General features: G+C 49.7%; 2 protein-coding genes across 2 annotated transcripts in view; one reads left to right on the forward strand and one right to left on the reverse strand.

Annotated features, from left to right (window-relative positions):
• vasnb (vasorin b) overlaps positions 1-14,681 on the forward strand; it is a 27,475-nt gene extending 12,794 nt beyond the window's left edge. Inside the window, exon 3 of the mRNA XM_080524736.1 lies at positions 12,245-14,681. Within this exon, the coding sequence (XP_080380862.1) occupies positions 12,289-14,331 (2,043 nt within the window). The 5' untranslated portion in view covers positions 12,245-12,288 and the 3' untranslated portion in view covers positions 14,332-14,681. The remainder of the gene's footprint in view (positions 1-12,244) is intronic.
• The window catches only part of coro7 (coronin 7), a gene marked incomplete at its 3' end in the record, with an annotated part of 117,362 nt that overhangs the window by 41,716 nt on the left and 56,882 nt on the right, over positions 1-18,764 (reverse strand).

An 18,764-nucleotide genomic window follows, 5' to 3' on the forward strand; every position in this document is an offset into this window, starting at 1 on the left:
GAAAACTACTGTAAAAAAACAGACTCCAACCTTGCGTAAATCATGCACTCTGCTCTCCTTTGACACAATGGCACAGGCACTTCCAATTGGCTGCAGCCCAATCCGCCCTCACCCTCCTGGTGTTTTTGCTCTGGGATGACTTCCAACCCATAAGTCAATACCTTCCAGATCGTGAGCGATCTCGTCAATACCCCCCTCCCGCCGAGAACTTGACTGGAAACAGTCAGACGCACGTGAGGAAGTCAAAAAGCGACACATTCGATTGTCAATCACCGCCAGGCTCGCGGCACAAAACAACAGCCTCCCGTGCTCCTCATCCTCACCCTCAAAGTCCCATAGCTAGCGTCTCTCACATTCCTTCATTGTCGCAGCCAGACCTCCCATTAGAACACAGAGGCCTTGTTCTAGATTCTAGAACATCTTCGAGAACGGGACATAAAGATCAAAGAAGAGGTGCTTTTTCTTCAGCTCTTTCTCTCTTTCCTCCTTGTTATTCTTTTCCGTCTCACCCGTACCTGTTTCACGGCTCATTGACTGGGAGAGAGACACGTACGTGTGTGTTGTGTTGTATCTTCCCTTCCCTGCTTTTATCCTTTCTCTTTAACTCTTTCAGTGCGCCCCCCCCCTCCCCCCCCTCTTTTACATCGCCAGTCACCCCGGTGACGGCTCCCACAGCGAGATAGATGAGCCGAGCTCTTTGGTGTCTAGGAGTGGGAATGTTATGGGAAAGAGGGAGCAAGAGACAGAGAGAGAGAGAGAGAGAGAAAGAGAAGGAGAGGGAGAATGAGAGAGAGACAGAGAGAAAGAGAGACAGAGAGAGAGAGAGAGAGAGAGAGAGAGAGAGAGAGAGAGAGAGAGTCTGTGTTGAATCTGGCCCAGGTGTGCTTAGCCGAGGCTGAGTCTGAGGGCACCCTGAGCCCCCCACAGCTCGACACACCTGCAGAGAAGACAGCCAATCTCTGAGCATAGGCCTGTGTGTGTGTGTGTGTATCCCTTTCAAAATATACAGATAACTAACTGATGATATGCCAAGTTGCAGCACCAAGTAAGCTGAGTTAGGGTTAATGTCAGGCTGAGCCTGCTGCGTTCATCGTGTCAGCCAATAAAGTGACAACACAATAACAGCAGGGACACCATGTCACAATCACATATGCAGCATGCCTAATGCGCACGCACGCACGCACGCACGCACGCACGCACGCACGCACGCACGCACGCACGCACGCACGCACGCACGCACGCACGCACGCACGCACGCACGCACGCACGCACGCACGCACGCACGCACGCACGCACGCACGCACGCACGCACGCACACACACACACACACACACACACACACACACACACACACACACACACACACACACACACACACACACACACCTGTCGTGGCAGATGTGGGTGACAGAATTTTGGGCCTAGTCTCCCCCAGCCACCTGACGAGGGTGAGAGAGGGGGGGGAGGTTGGCGAGGTAAACGGGGATTAGGACATTCTTCAGTGATGGGGCAGAGGGAGGGAATGTCAAACATAATTTACCTGCCTGGATGAACTGACAAGCCAGACAGGGGTGGTGTGTGCGTGTGTGTGTGTGTGTGTGTGTGTGTGTGTGTGTGTGTGTGTGTGTGTGTGTGTGTGTGCGCTGCAGCAGTGATGACATCAACAACCCAGCAGACCGAGAGAATGTGGGTTGACCCGCCAGTGTGTGCTGAGGGTGACAGAGGTGCGTTGACACCGTATGGGGACTGTGGACGGCGCGTGATAGCCAGAGGGACAGAGGAGCGTGTGTTTGTTTGCCGTCCGTAACCTTGTTTATTTGCCCCGAGGGGACCAGTCATGCCAGTCTGTCAGTCTGTCCGCCCCCCTGCGTGAATCACATACGCCCTCTTGCTTTTGTTGACTTGCCCTGGTTGTTCATCCTGTCGATTCTAACGTTGCATCACGGTAGCAAGGTACAACTCAAAATGAACACAACATAGGTGTATTCAGGCATGTTCAAGTGTCCTGACCCTCTTTTCTTTGGGGGAGGGGGGCAGGACTGGATGTCAGGTAGTTCCAGGATAGCCATTAGACAGCTGTATGTATGTATGTATGTAAGTATGAGTCATTGTGTCGAGACATTGGCAGACATGCAGTATGAGTGTGTAGCAACAATTGAAAAAGATGAAAATTCCATGTAGGAGACAGCCTGAAGTGCGCTCACACACCTGCCTCGCGTGTCAGGGATAAAAACAGGTCGGGCCACCTCTAACCACTCCCCGATGCACCGCCTTCCGATACTTAAACACACACACACACACACACACTCACTTGCATAACGCACCGTATTCACTCAGAGAGACAGTACCAGAAGTCCAGCTTGATGGATCGCACGATACAGAAAACCCGCTCGCCGTTTCCCCCCACAACTCCGTGAGTCTACGTCATATCTTGTTGAGCTTTCCTTCTCTACTATGTGTCTATTGTCGTTCTCCCCCCCCCCCCCCCCCCGCCCCCCCCTCCTCCTCCTCCATCTCTCTCAGCCTTCTTGTCTGTAACAGCTGTTCTCTCCGACCCGCTCCAGCCCCCCCCCCCCCCCCCCCGAGAAAGAGGGATGGAGAGAGAGAAAGAAAGAGAGAGAGAGCGAGAGAGAGAGACAGAAACAGAGAGACAGAGACAGACAGAGAGAGAGAGAGAGAGAGAGAGAGAGAGAGAGAGAGAGAGAGATGCCTCTAGGTCTGTTTGTCTTGTTATGCCATGTTGGTGGGGGGTGATGGATGCCGGTCAGGTCAAACAGAGTTGTCTCCAGACTCGGGGGGTCGCCCCGCACGGGTCTTTTGTAACCCGAGCAAAAGAGAAACAAATCCCAAATTTGAGTCCGAACAATAGAGTACAGAATTCGGGATGAATCGCTAGATCAAAAAAGATCACAAGGACGAAAGGATGCGAACCTATCGACAGAGAATACGTATCAATACCCTTTGTTGCACGTTTTGAAGTATCTCTTTTGTGTGGTGGAGATCTGAGCGAGGTCAGAGATGGGTAGGTGTGTGACAGAGACCTGCTTTGTGTCCCTGCCTGTCGGTGGCGGTCACAGTGGGCCGTGACCTCACAGGGTCACAGGGTCACAGGGTTGGGTCCAGTCATTACAGCTACTGACTGACGAGGTGAAGGCAGGTATGCGTCAATACCTAGACATCACACACACATACACACACACACACACACACACACACACACACAGAGGGCACTGTGTCTGTGTGTGTGTGTGTGTGTGTGTGTGTGTGTGTGTGCGCGCGCGTGCGCCTTACTCTGCATGTGCGCATCTCACTATGTCCAAAGGAATCCTATCTAGCATCTACAGCCGTCTCCTTCAGAGAAGAAGAAAACAAAAAAACACAAGAGGAAATAGACAACATTTCCTTTTGGATTGAAAACGAGCGGCTGACCCTCCAGGCCTCAGAGGAGGTTGCAAGGCTGCAGACATCTGCTGCGAACACCGACCCTGGCCTGGCTGCCTGAACGCCCTCCTCCTCCTCCTCATCCTCCTCCTCCTCCTCCTCCTCCTTCCGTTCCCCCTCTCCCAGCCTCTCTCCCTGGGGTCGGAGCAGCATGCTGCTTGGGCCCCGTCTGGGGCTCGGAGCGGAGGCTTGGCACGGGGTCGTGCCGGTTTGCGCAGACACACTCCGGAGGTTTCGGGTTTCCCTGCTGCCCCGGAGGAGCGGAGAAAGCACCTGTTGTGTGGCTGAGGGACGGAGGAGGGAGACGGGGGGGAGACGGTGTGGGGGCGTGCGGACAGGCGTCTCAGGTGTGTGTAACCAGAGCTGGGTGTGTGTGTCTGTGTCAAACAGGCCTCTTATCTGTGTTGTCACAGGGGAGGGTTACACACCACGACACACACGCTTTAGCAGCAGTGGAAACAGATAAATGAGAGAATCTGACCCCTGGCCCCCTCCTAGGACTACTAAATACGCCTCATTGCATTCTGGGGCTTTTGTTTTCTTTGAGGTGATGTTATCTAATGAGAGTCATTACCTGGGATAAGAAGACTAGGGGAGTGGCTATGAAAGGTATCCCCCATCACAGCCGATACTCCAAAGGGACAATCGTAGACACGAGAGCTTCACAATGCTTTCTTAACCCTTTCATGTTCGCCGGTATGCAGCTATATCTGGTGGCTACGAAACGAGTCGACCGCCGTTAAATCACGTCTAGATTGGCCCTCTGTTCCCCCCCCGCGAGCGCAGTCACCCAGACTTGTTTTTTTGGAGAACGTAAGTCTCTATGTCACCACCTCGCCCTCCCGTTCCAGCCCTCCTCCTCCCCCTTCCTTCCTCTTTTAACTGTACCTCTCAGCTCTCTTTCATGTCCCTGGCTGTAGACTCTAATGGTACAGCCCTCACACTCTCCTAGTGGGGCAGCCGCGGTCAAAACCGTAAATCTGAGACAAAAGGGGCCGCTTTTCTTCCAATAATAAGCAGACTCGCTCTCCCGGTCTGGATGAGGAAAGAGGGAGGGACGGAGGGACGGAGGGATAAAGAGGGAAGTTCAGAGCCCTAACGAGGAGGCAGGATGTAGTGCAAAGCGAAGCTGCCGTTCGTTAAGAGTGTCCGTTTGAGGTAATTAAAACAACAAACCCTTGACATTAAATCAGAGAAGCCGCGACATATGTGGTTTTTCCGGGGACAGGCCTTTTCTTGCGGTCGCACTGAAGTGCGTCTTAGAGAGTTTACGCAGCACTTTGCATGACTTGCCGCTCGCCGCTCGCACCCCCCCCCCCCCCTCACACCACTACAAAGCATATTGATGATATTGTGGCTTCCAGATGACTATCGTCACTGACAGAGACGTCGTAACAATTTTGCTGCCCCCCTTTCCCTGTTCCATATTAGCATAGACCCTTTTCATCGAGCTCTCAGCCAGGGCCTTTTCACATCAACTCCGTATGGAGAGGCTTTGGGCAACACTGAAACATCTGTACAGAGAACCAAGCTGGGCTTTACCCTCCACCACCACCAGGCCTGGTGACCACTAAAGTTATGTGTTCTCTTTCTCCTTCTTTCGTTATTCTCGTTTACTGCCCTTTCCAAAGACACCTCCCCTATCTGACATTTTAGTTAGCTCGTTGAACAAGTACTGCCAACAGTGCACGACAAAAATGATTGTCCTTCAGAATGATGTGCTTCAGCGCATACCGCATGTAAACAAACATATTCTGCATACTGAAGCATTACATGCGTACCACAACACTGAGGTTAGCATAGTTTGACATTATTAACTGCATAGCTCGCCACACACTTCAACTCACTGTACACTACAACACACTCTTTGAAACCCATCCCCCCCTCCCCCCCCATTCTTCAGTCCTACCACTTACTCCCCCTCTTCCCTCCAATCCTCTCCTTTTTTTCGACACAAATCTCATCTGTCGCTCTCTGGCTCTCTTCTTGTCCTGTTACGGGAGGGGGGTTGGGGGTCCGTGGTTTATGGGACCGCGCTGTCACGTTGAGGGACGACCCCGTGCATTGTGGGTAACAGGGTCCAGCTGTGGGCCGGTGGGTGCTGACAGTGAAGAAGGGTGGTGGTGAGAGGAGGAATGGAGGAAGGGGGGGTGGAGGGGGTCCTGGTTCATCTCACAGAGACAGCTGGGGGTGAAGGTGGGGGCGTAGCGGGTAAGTGGGGAGGGGCGCGGGGGCGGGAGTCGCAGGGGGCCGATCCACCTCAACACTAACGTTCCCATGGCTGCCACGGTGATCTTTTATGACCGTTATGTACACATGTCCCCGTGCTACACCCCGCAGTAAATCCACGAGTACCTGACGGTGGATCTTAAGGAGAGCTAGCCGACCATACTCCAGACGACGGAGCCCTGGACGTGCAGCGCTGTAGATCACACTGGAATGCCGCAGCAGCACTACCAGCATAGTTCTCTTGGAAGATAAGGTCTCCTCTGAGAAGGCTCCTTTAATAAGAGTGTGCACTCAGTCAGCGTATGGTCTTATCCCCTTACCAGAAACTTGGCACAGGGCCTTACCCTTTGGAGTCCCCCACCCGGACTGGCAGTCTCTTGTCTCCTGGATTACGCAAGTGTACTGGGCCCCACTCTGCCCTGAGCTTAACAATGCCCCCCCGTCACCGTCCCCGTCCCCCCGTCCCCGTCCCCGTCCGCCTCTCCCCCCCTCCACCCCTCTACATGCCCCTCACCGCTGGCCTTCCGTTCTGAAGATAAGGGCTCTTGACGTTCGGCCTGTGGGGCTTTAATTGCTGAATCCTACTTCATTCTCTCCCAGGCGAGGCCTAAACCACCCCTTCCACTCCTGCTGACCTTCTCTCTCTCCCTTTTCTATCCCTCTGTCGCCCCCCCGTCTGGTTTTTCTTTCCTCCAGGTCTTGAAAAAAGAACGGGGGACAGGGAGAGAGAGAGAGAGAGAGAGAGAGAGAGAGAGAGAGAGAGAGAGAGAGAGAGAGAGAGAGAGAGAGAGAGAGAGAGAGAGAGAAAGCTTTTCTTTCTTTCACTTGTCCCAGCTCTTCTTCCCTTTATTTTTCTTTTCAGGGCCTCACATGTTTTTCTTGTGCAGTGTTACGGAAAGATGTTCCCATACTTTCTTTCTTTCTCCTCTCCTCTCCTTGCGGCTCCTGGCCTGAGGCAACGCCGCCATTGAGCAGCCAACAGGCCTTATTTAATAATACGGTCAAATTCAGACCCAAGTATGCATTGAGCACAGATGTTAAAACAATAGTTACATAACCGGACCTGGCAGACACAGTCAAACTCTATACACCCATACACGCACGTACACAGTCAGTCAGTCAGTCAGTCAGTCAGTCAGTCAGTCATTCAGTCAGTCAGTCAGTCAATCAGTCAGTCAGTCAGTCAGTCAGTCAGTCAATCAGTCAGTCAGTCAGTCAGTCAATCCCTCGTCTGTTTAAGAGGCCTGGGAAAAACCTCTTGAAAACCTCATAAGACGCAGCTCTGTAGAAAAGCCCGCTTCAAACTCAACTGCTGGTCAGCTCGTCTCAGGAATGTTCAAACAGGAGACGAGGCGAGCAGGAGAGAGAAAAGGAAATGACAACCCCGCGAGGAGGTGGAGGAAAGAGGGAGGAGGAGGAAGGAGGAGTGGACGACGTTTTCCAACGGCCGCATTCCTCCCAGGACGACAGGCCTGTCTAGCACCCCCCTGCCTCCGCCGCGTTCCCTCCTCTCTTCCCCTCTGACACCGAAACACTTGAGTTAATGCCACACAGTCAGAAATCACTCGTCACGGGAGGATCCGAGAGCTCTGCGCCGTATTCCTGCCAAGATGTGCATCTCATCTGCTGAGTGATAAGACCGTAGGAGACACTCGCTGCCAAAAAAACGAAAGAGAGGGGGAAATAACTAAAAAACAACAACAACCGAAATCTAAACTATCTACCAGGAGGGTTTAATCAGGGATCTGGCGGTGTGTGTCGTAGAGAACTCCCGTTTCCCTGTCTCTCCCCGCTGCTGCCACAGTCCCTGGCTGCTGGCTGGCTCCCTGGGTTATCAGATCTGCTGGGCCCGGTTTGGAGTGAGGCACGCTCAAATAAACACTGGGCCCGGGACCCGGAGAGCTGGAATCGCAACGCTGGGTTTCTGAGAAAAATATTGGGAACTTTATCTGCATAGCGCCCCTCTCTTTCATGTGCTGCTCCCTCCCTCCCTCTCTCTTTCTTGTCTTTTCTGACACGTCGTCCCTCCATCTATACTGCCTCACCCCCTTGATCTCTCTCTTGTATACTCTGGCCCTGCTTCCCCTAGGCCTGTCTCCGGCTCCTCTAGAGCTAAGTCTCAGACTCTCTGACACATACCACTGTCATTGTGTCTCTCTCTATTTCTCTCTAACACACACACACACACACACACACACACAGCAAACACACACACACAGGATTTGAAATCTAAACCAAGATTCCTATTGTCAGTGATATGTAAACCTGCAGCACACAGAACGTCTCCTTACGCACCAGCTGTTGTTTGATTCTCCCTTTCCTCTTCATCCTCTGTTTATCTTTCCCAATCCCTTTGTTTTCCCTTTTTCTTTACACACACAGCAACAGCAGTTCCATCCAGTTTCTTTCTCTCCTCTCTCTCCCTCCCTCCCACCCCCCCCCCCCACCGCCCCTCTTTCCTCCGCCCTCCTCCTCCACCCACCCCTTAATCATTCCCGAGCTCTGTAATGCAACCACTGTCTCTTGCTGCGTTTTTTCCCTTGACGCTACATCATGGGTTCATGTCCCTCTCCTGACACTTTGACCGAAGCAAAGGCAAACACAAACCACGTTTAGAAACACTTGACTTCTCCCAGGTAACCCTTCCCCCCACTTCACTTGACTGGTTTTCAACTTACCCAGTCACATGCGCATGACCAAAAATCCATTACAACCCACTGAATGTCATTAGTAGGCCATTTGAATAGGCTCCCCTGGGCGCTGAGTGTACCGTAAATGCATGGGATAACTGTGACCCTTCACCTCTCCTGCCAAGTAAACTGTAGCCAATGGCAGGCTACCTCGATGAGATGGTATCTCAGCTGTCTGAACAAGACTTTCCATAAACAATTAGGATACGGACCCACTGCTGAGTGGGTCCAACTTGGTACTTTGTTTTGCACTGTTGGCAAAGGTTGAGAGGTATTTTTCGCACTGTTAGCAGGTGTTGGCTGTTGTTCACTAGTTTGCTGCTGGCTGCTATAGTGAGGTTACTACTTTTATTGATATATGGATGTATACTCTAGCATGTCTGCCCAGCTTTAAGAAGTAATATGATTTGGGTAATTTACAATAGGAATGTGTAAGGGACCGCATCCAAGCTATTGCCGCTTATTCCGCTTCCTTAATACGACCCTGTTTGAAGAATAAAAAAAAGAACAAAAAAAAAAGAAACATACCAGAAACTTTCCAAGGGGTTGATATTTCAAGGAAGAGTGGAAAAGTATGTTGAAAGAAGAGGAGAAAAATAAATGCCATAGCGGTGGTGTGATGCTATTTGATGATACTGGGCAAAAGCCTTTCATAACCCCCCCCCCCCCCCCCCCAACCCCCCCAACCCTTGATCTACTCTCCAAGCTGACATTCGAGGCAGTGTTTTCCTGTAAAGAAAATGTATAATTAAATAGAAAAGTCAGGGGGGGAAGAATCCAGAGTTGGGGAAAACTGATTATAAATACGCCGTGCAACAGCTCAATTTCCGCAGTTAGATCTGCTTGGCACAACCCTGTGGATTTTTATATGCGCTGGGCTGGCTGCAACTGAACCTGCTTTCAGAGGAAGAGGTCGCGTTGACTGCCAGTGAATTAATGAAACCAAGGCCACAGAAATGCTGAAACCTGCTTAGTTTCCTTCTGCAATGTTCATCATGTCACATCAATCATCAGGGTTTAACAATAATACCATGGCGATACAAACAGACATTCACTACCGACTGTATTACGTCATAATAATTAAAGACACAGAACATGAGAGGAGAGAGAGAGAATGAGATGATGATAATGATAACGATGATAACGATGAAGGTGATTCATCACGTGAGAGACAGAGAGCAGAGACAACTTCTCCGCTGATCATCACTTTCTCTCTCTCCTCTCATGTTCTGTCTCCTTAATTATTATTATGCAACACACTCGGGGGGGTAGTGAGTTGGACTGATGATCAGAAGGTCATGAGTTCAAATCCCACCTGGGAAAACCTCCACTAGTGTGCCTTTGAGCAAGGGGAGTTAAGTTACTCCAGGGAGACTGTAATCTCTAGTTGTAAATCGCTTTGGATAAAAGCGTCTGCTAAATGGTAAAAAAAAAAAATATGACGGAGATCCAGCTAGACCGAGCTGAATTAATTTTATGAGTCATTAGGTAGAACACTGTATGTACAGAGCAGTTGACTATGAGCTAATGGATGAGATGCACATTTAAGCTAGGACGTGCTAATCTAGTTTCTCAGAGCAGACAAAGGGACTCTCATATTAAAGAGGGGGGAGGGGGGGCCTTGAGACGGACAATGTCTGAGGGAGTAGGGTGAGACAGTGCTTTAGATGCTCTTGCTGTATCAACGTTTTTTTGTTGGCTGAGACTGAAGAGCACTGCTACCCGAGAAGAGAAGGACAAGAGAGAGAGAGGGAGGTTGAGGAAAGTAAATATGGGAAAGTTTCCCTCATTGTCTGGGACTTTTCAGTGTGACAGCCCTCAACCAATGCATAAAACAGTGTGTTCTCTGTGAGGACTGGGTTTTTAACTTTGGCAGGACTCAATAGAAGAAGAATCCAGGTAGTGCCCCAAACAGCAACAGAAGTACCATTACAAAAACCCTTTAAGGAGCCCCCTCAAGCGAATGAATGAAACATTTAATCATGGGAAAAAAAAGAAAGAGAATAACAGGGGACTTATCAAAAAAGGAATTCATGAATAAATCAAACGATTGTGTCTCTGTGGCTCAGCTTTAAAGGGGAGTAAAATAATGGCTGCCGTCGTCTCCCTGGAGTGTCCAATAAAACGGAGCTTGACGCATTTCACCTCAATGTGAACTTCGGATATTAAAACTCCCCCACGCAGTCCTTATCGGCCCTGAGAGAGTGAGGCAGGGTGGGAGACAGAGACAGAGAGAGAGAGAGAGGAGCAAGGAGGAAGAATTGCAAAATAAAGAGATATTCGCTCTCTTCTCTCAAGGCCACTTAATCTCATAGCAGAGCATGATAAACGTTTTCTCTGACTCAGTTCAGCGGCTCCCTTCCCTTCATCTTCCTCCATCCCTCTTCCTCTCCTCCCTCCCTCGCTCGCCTGTCTTTCAACTCTTAAAGTTTAAGTGCTCTTACAGGTGTTTGTTCTCAGTCTAAAGAGGCTGGGTTCTCAGGTGAAACCAGCGTGTAAATTACTGACACACACACCATCCTCCCCTCTGTTCTTAGTGAATTTCAGCCTCTCGGTTAACTTGTGCTCCTACAGTATCTCAGACATGTGTTTAGCGAGAAGGGTTGGCCGTCGTTTTGAGTAATGACAACATTCAGATGCTGTGTTATTTATACTGAGCCTTTGGTCAAAGAAGCAACTCCAGGCTATCAATGCAGATCCAAGTTTAGATTACCACAGAGTAAATCATCCACAGATGCATGTACACCAGCACTATGATATACATGCCGTCAGTCACAAAATAGAGACAAACTACAGCACGTTATGGGACTACAGAAATGAGAAGATCTACATTTTACAATGACAGTAGTGTGTTTACAGTGTTAGCGTGTGTGTGTGTGTGTGTGTGTGTGTGTGTGTGTGTGTGTGCGTGTTTGGGGTTTCACAGACCAGAGAACAGTTAAATGTGCTCTCAGTTCAACCACAGCACGTGGAGTGCTGTAAATGGTAGTGGGTGGGCTGCCCATACCTTCACAAAAACACACCGAAATGTGTTCACCATAGTAAGAAATGGAGCAGGATACAGCAGAGAGCATTGAGCGGATCTATAGAGGGTTTGTTATTGTTTGGGAGGTTAAAGTACTAAGCCCAGTACTACTGTAGCAACCATCTGCTCTACGAAGGCACAACAGAGAGAAACAACACATCCATGAAGGTTTCACCATCTCACACACCACTATCAGCTGCACACAGCTCTCGTCAGAGTATGCCTCCATTAGATAGAATATGGCAGGAGTCGGCCCACAAAGGGAACTTTCCCCTGGGTGGAGTGGAAAGTTCCTCCAGGGCTCAAGGTCACTGCTGCTGCCCATTGTTTGAGGAGGCCTGTGTCAAGAGACCTTGTCTTTGATCACTCGTGTGTGTGTGCACAGTCAAGCCCATGCTAGTAATCCCCTGTACTAACCACATTAAAAGACTGAGTAATCAATAAATAACTCATGTTTGCCATTCTGAAGGGTTGTTATTGTAACAGGAACACATACTCAAATCAATCAAATACTGCTAATCACCGTTTAGTAATTATGCTTTTATGTTGCTTCTACGGTATACTTCTATGTATGTACGTATATCTATGTATGTACGTCTTTGTTTTCTTTACTCATAGACTGCTTTCCTTCCATAAGTCCTTCACAGTTGCAGTGAGACAGAACAGAGATATAATAATAATAACAGATATGACTTTTTTATCAGTACCGTCTGTGTCTGAGTCTACTATGTATCCTGTGGCCCTGTATTTTAAGTACAATATTCCTTTCTCTAGGCAGACACAGGGCCAAGTCAATCTACTGTTTACTGTGTGAGTGTGTACTTTGGCCATTGACCATGTCCTTGATCTGTCGTTTCAGGCTGAACAGGGAGAAAGAGTGACGCCACCGGTGACGGTGGCACCATGAAGGCCTTCCTTCCTCCGCTGAAGCCCCTCCTCTTCCTCCTCATCCTCCTGACCGGTGGGATCTTGGCCAGCGACTGTCCCAAGGACTGCTCCTGCACCACCCCTGACTCCATCTTCTGCTTCCAGCGCCGCTCCCCCTCCATGCCCCAGGGTGTCCCTGCCATCACCAAACACCTCTACCTGTTCTCCAATGGGATCGAGGCCCTGACCGAAGAGGATTTCGCGGGCCTGGAGAGCCTGGAGATGCTGGACCTCAGTCAGAACAAGCTGACGGAGCTTCCTGATGGAGTGTTTGAGCCTCTGTCGTCGCTGAGGAACTTGGACCTGTCGGCCAACCAGATCACTCACATCTCTGAGGAGAGTTTCCAAGGCATGGCCCTGCTGCAGCGCCTCTACCTCTACAGCAACCACATCAAGACCATCCACCCCGCAGCCTTCAACGGCATGGAGGAGCTGCTGGAGCTCAAGCTGCAGGGGAACCAGCTGACCTCCCTCCCTGCTCTCAGCATGCCTCGTTTGTTGCTCCTGGATCTGCGCTTCAACACGCTTCCCTCCCCAGGCCCTGCCGACCTCCAGACCCCCAACCTGGAGTCCCTGAAGCTGGCCGGCCTTGGGCTGACGAGCCTGAATGAGGAGCTGATGGCCGGCCTTGGGAACCTCCATGAGCTGGACATCTCCAACAACCAGCTGGACTCCTTCCCCCAGGCGCTAAAGGAAACCCAGGGGCTGATCCACCTCAGCCTGGCTGGGAACCCGATGGGACCTCTGAAACTGGAGGACCTAGAGAAGCTGGGGGAGCTCCAGGAGCTGGACATCAGCAGTCTCAGCCTGCAGGGCTTCCCAGAAGGTTTTGCCCAGCTCTTCCCCCACCTGAAGCAGCTGACGGTGGCTGAGAACCCCTTCAACTGCCTGTGCACCATGGCCTGGTTCCCCAGCTGGCTGCGCAACCAGGGGGTGACCCTGGGTAGGACAGAGGAAACCCGCTGCCACTTCCCTCCCCTGAATGCAGGGAAGGTGCTGGAGAGGCTGGAGTACAGGGAGTTTGGCTGTCCTATTACTACTACTGTCACTACCACGACAGTTAAGACCACTACCACCCTTCCTGTTCTTATTACCACCCTGCTCAGCCCCACCCTAGTCATCCCAGCGCCTGGACCCAGTGACAGCCCCTCATCTGGGGAAGATAGTTCCCCACTGCCCCCGGCCCCTGCCACACCCAGCAGCAGCAGCACTGACATAGAGCCGCACTTCTGCCCCTCCCACACCTGTCTGAATGGGGGCACCTGTCGGCTGGACCAGCAGGGCCAGCTGGAGTGCACGTGCCCTCGGGGCACCTCAGGTACCTACTGCGAGAACGACGTGCCCTCCCCAACTGAGGACATCTCCATGGAAACCGTCACCGTCGACGCCCCGGACATCAGCTCCCGCCAGGTGACCAGCACCTCCATCCTACTGGACCTCCACCGCTACATCGAGATGCGGCCCTACATCCGAGGCATCCGCCTCACCTACCGCAACCTCTCTGGGCCCGACCGCCGGCCCATGCAGCTCAGCGTGCCCGCCTCCTACCCAGAGTACACCCTGAGAGGTCTGCGGCCAAACTCCACCTACGCCGTGTGTGCCAGTCCGCTGGGAGAGCCCAGTGGCACAGACAGCGCCTGCACAGAGGCCCACACAGCAGCCCAGCAGCACGCAGCCACAGGGGCACGGGTGGAGGACAAGAGGCTGACCACCATGTTGGTGCCCGCCCTGGCAATCCTGCTACTATTGGTGGTGGTGGCAGTTGCGGTGGGGGTGGGGTGCTACCTGCGCAGGAAGAGGGCCAAGGGCCACCTCGAGTTAGACTGTGACCCCTCCCAGCTGGAGTTGGAGGGGGTCAAGGCCGGGTTGGACAATGGGGTGCTGCCCCAAAAGCAGCCAGAGCACATGGTCTCTGAGCCTGCAGTTCAAAATGGAGGACTGGAGTACGAGGTCTTGATACTGCAGGATCACTGTACAGCCAACAACAACATGGCTTCTCACAAGCCCTCGTATTTCTGACACCTGTCTCTGTACTTCTCATAGAGACCTACAGGGAGACCTAGAGTGTTCCTCTACCCTCTCCTCAAACTACAGACACCAGCTGGAGTTGTTGGTGACTAAGGAAATGGGAGAGGCCTGCCAACATCAGCGATTGTAGAAACAAATATTGATCTTACTTTCCCTGCATTGTCTGTGAAGTGTGCAGACATTAAAATGTGTTTGAGTGGACTCTTGGACATAAAGAAACCTTTAAAAGTGCCTTTATTTCTATTTACATCCAACCTGGTTGTTTCTGTGATGTTTCTGCAATCACATTGCTGGAATGGCCCCCCTGCGGCCCGTTACTGGGCATGCCCGCCCTTCGCAGCAGGTCAAAGGAGGCTGGTCCAGGTGGGCAGGGGTCATTGGCTGAAGTGAGGGTCAAGGGTCACTGTACCTTGGCCCTACTTCATCCACTCTAAAAAGGGGTCTGCACTGAAATGGGGATGTATGGCTTTGTCCCCTGCGTGATAATGACTGAACCATGCGAAACAGTACGAGCAATATCTTGCTACGTAGCACCTCAGCACTAACCCAATGGGAGTGGTGCTTGCTGTGAATGACGTCTGAGTCACAAAATGAAGAGAACTTTTTTCGGTCATTAAAAAGCAAGATGGCAGACAGTTGTAATGCTTTGTTTGGCTCTAGTGCTTTTTGAAGTTGGCATTTTTTGTGTTTGTACTTTTCTCTTTTTTTTCTTCTTTTTACACGTCTCTTGTTGTTATCTACTACAGTATGTGACTGTTACCACCCTTCCATTCCCCACTGCCTCCACTTCTTGTGATTTATAAGCAGACCAAACAGCAGATTAACATCTTTGAAGATTAAAACTTGTTTGTACCAGAGAGTCAATCAAAGGCTTTACTCTACAAATGTCAGACAGTCTAAGTAGCTGTAAGTCTGGGGAGACTCAAAACTAAATCCCCCCTCTCCATTCTCTCGCCATCACCCCCTTCCCCCACATACAAAAAGAACCGATAAGCAATATTACAAACGTTACAAAGGGAAGCAGTTGACTGAAAGCCCACGTTTGTTCTACACTACAGTGAGCTTAAACCATCCTTAGAGCCTACCAACCACACACTCACATGATCATAAAAGAGGGGAGAAAAAAAAGAAAAAACACTTTTCAAAAGCTTTATTTATTGTTTACGTCCCCAAGAGGGAAAGCAGTTACGTCATGAACCGCAATTCACAAGAACTCTCTAGCTTTAAAGGTAGCTAGCCTACAGCTTGTCAGGGAGATAGAGGCTATGGATTTCCCTGAGGCAAAATTAGCTTCCACGGCATATTGTTGTGCACCATTAACCGGTTCTTGGCAAAGAGGGTCCGTCTTGCTCACTTGCAGCTAACCAGACTATGAAAAGTCCAGACATCGCATATAGTTCATAGGTTTTATATGTGCTCTGTCTGGGACAGGGACTTTGAAACTTTTGAAAAGTTGGACCCCAATAGCAACAGTATTGTACTGAAGCAGTGTTGAGATGAATGGAGGGAAAGAGAGGCACGCCACGTAACTTGTGTCTGGTGCTAACGTGCCGCTGATCAGGATCTCTCTGCATAAGATCACTATCAGTAAACATCTCAGTAATAATGCAGGAGCATGTTCTGTCTTGTGCAAAGAGTGGCAGACACATCAAGTCACTATCGTGCCTCCATGCCCATACCCACATGCTTTAGCACTGTAACACCCCCACCAACTAACCAACAAATCACACACACACACACACACACACACACACACACACACACACACACACACACATATCGGTCGTAAAACCATTTGTAATACTATCAGACAATTTAACTGGAATACTTGGCCTAACAATATAATACATTGAAAATATTCAAAAAATATTTTTGATATGATTCTCTATTTTTCCCTGTTTATTTTGGGAAGCTTTCTATTGTGTTTGTCTCTTTCAATGTATTTTTGCATTTCGTGAACTCATTTGTACAAACAAAAAACAGTGATAATTAAAAAAAAGAAGAAAATTATAATAAAAAATAAATAAAACAACCAGTTGGAATCCAGTCTTTTTTCCACACATAAGTGCAACGTTGACTGACAGGAGAGTTTAAGTGAGATTAGGTTTGCCATCAACTTCACCACCAATAAGCCATCACTCAAAGGAGCCAAGGAAGGGGCAAGAGGAAGAGAGAAGGAGCCAGAGGAAAGAGAGAGAAAAGCATGATTGCTGGTTATTAAGGCCATCAGGCTGTCAGTCTGCCTGCCAGCTCACCCACTCCCTCCTCTCCACACACTGATTTGTGTGAGTCTGAGAGCACATTGTTCTATGTCTGTTTCCAGCAATGGGAGAAGTTACATCTGCTGCTCTGCTCTAACCAGCACCACCTCCAATATGTGCATGATAAATAATCCAATGTGTGTATGAGAGAGTGTTGCATTCTCTATCCAGCAGCGCACCATCCAACACAAACTTTTACAAGACTGTTTAGATTTTAGAGTCAGGGGGAAAGATCTTGGCATTTTTCCCTAATAGCATAACGCTGGAAGCGAACGGAAAAAGAATATGATTGAAACCACACCGAGGTTAAATGTTAGGAGTAGGTTCTATACCAGTCATTCACTGGGGCAGGCCTAATTGGGAAGCATTGTTTGTTAACATAAAACTAATACTGCTGACCACCCACGTGTTTTACGGGTAAAGGCTTGGCAGAAGCTTAGTGAACACACACACACACACACACACACACACACACACGACACACACACAGACGCACACACACACAGACGCACACAAACACAGACGCACACACACACACAGATGCGCACACACAGACAGACACACAGACAGACACACAGACAGACACAGACACAGACACACACACACACACACACACACACACACACACAGACGCGCACACACAGACACACACACAGACACACAGACAGACACAGACACAGACACAGACACACACACACACACACACACACACACACACACACACACACACTTTGGCACAGGTACAGGAGGTCCAGCTGCAAGCTGTTGTGCTACACTAACGCAAACACATAAAACTGCTGTCCGACAGACCTTATTATTTCCATTTGTACTGAGAGAAAACATTCACGTTAACAAAAGCCGTAACAATACACCCCCGGAGGTCAGTCAACTTGACCAATTTATTTCCTCTACTATCTTTTTGTCCCTATTTTCTGTTCCTCTTTCCTCTCTTTTGTCATCTCTCTTTAAATAAACGTTAAATAAACATCTCTCTTTAAATAAACTCTAAATAAACATCTTCTTTAAATAATCCTTCTCTGTTGTGTCTGCTTTATGTGTTTTCTCAAATGCATTCAGTAGTTCAGCAAAATTCCACACAGAGAGATGAACAGTCGCTGGAATGAATCTACTGTCTTGTCCCATTTAGCTGACCCAGGTAAAACTGGGGCCTAAATCTGGGTGGCAGTGACAGAGATTGTGTGTGTGTGTGTGTGTGTGTGTGTGTGTGTGTGTGTGTGTGTGTGTGTGTGTGTGTGTTGTGCGCGCGCGTGTGTGTGTGTGTGCGTGTGTGTGTGTGTGTGTGTGTGTGCGTGTGCGTGTGAACGACAATATGGGAGAGAGAGTGAGAGAGAGAGAGAGAGAGAGAGAGAGAGAGAGAGAGAGAGAGAGAGAGAGAGAGAGAGAGAGAGAACACAGGAGAGTATGTGTCTGTTTCTCTCCTTTCCTCCAATAAAACAAGCGTCTTTTCTTCCCTGACTTTAAGAGAGACCTGGCCCCTGGCTGGGTGCCAGGCCTGACGCTCAAGCTGCGTCGCTCAATGGCCCCCATTGTACCCGTGAACGCAGCCTTTTTCAAATTATCGTCCAAAAATTCCTCACAAAATTACTGCTGAGTAAATATTTATTTCACTTTTCACTCTTTCTTTTTTCTCTCCCCCCCCACTTTCTCTCTCTCTCTCTCTCTCTCTCTCTGTTGTTTTTTTTTTCTTTCAGCTTCTTTTCCAAAACCAGGGCTCAAAGGACGCTGCCAAGGACAATGTGTGAAAACACAGGGTCGTGTGGCTCTGATAGGCATTCCCTCGCAGTTTTTTCACTCTCTTTCATTTGAATGCCTATCTTCCTCTCTACCCTCTGTTTTCCATTTTTTAAACAGTTTTTTCCGCCCACACAGCTCAGACGACCTTCAGTCACCCCCCGAACCATCAACAATCCTCTAGAAGGAGTCTGCAGATTTACCGCAGGGGTCAGAGAGAGAGATGTGTCCAGAATAACTAGAATACCCGCATACTGAATATTGTATATTTTCCATTCTTCATATTGTAACTCAATCTACCTCAACATCCCTAGCGACAACTATTATCATATATTGTATATTGTACAGCACATACTGTAGAAAGAATCATCCTAACCTTCCTTCCATCATGAGAGGCTACATAAGGCGTAC

Source organism: Nansenia antarctica (genome assembly GCF_963989245.1).
Source record: "Nansenia antarctica genome assembly, chromosome: 2".
NCBI lineage: Eukaryota > Metazoa > Chordata > Actinopteri > Argentiniformes > Microstomatidae > Nansenia > Nansenia antarctica.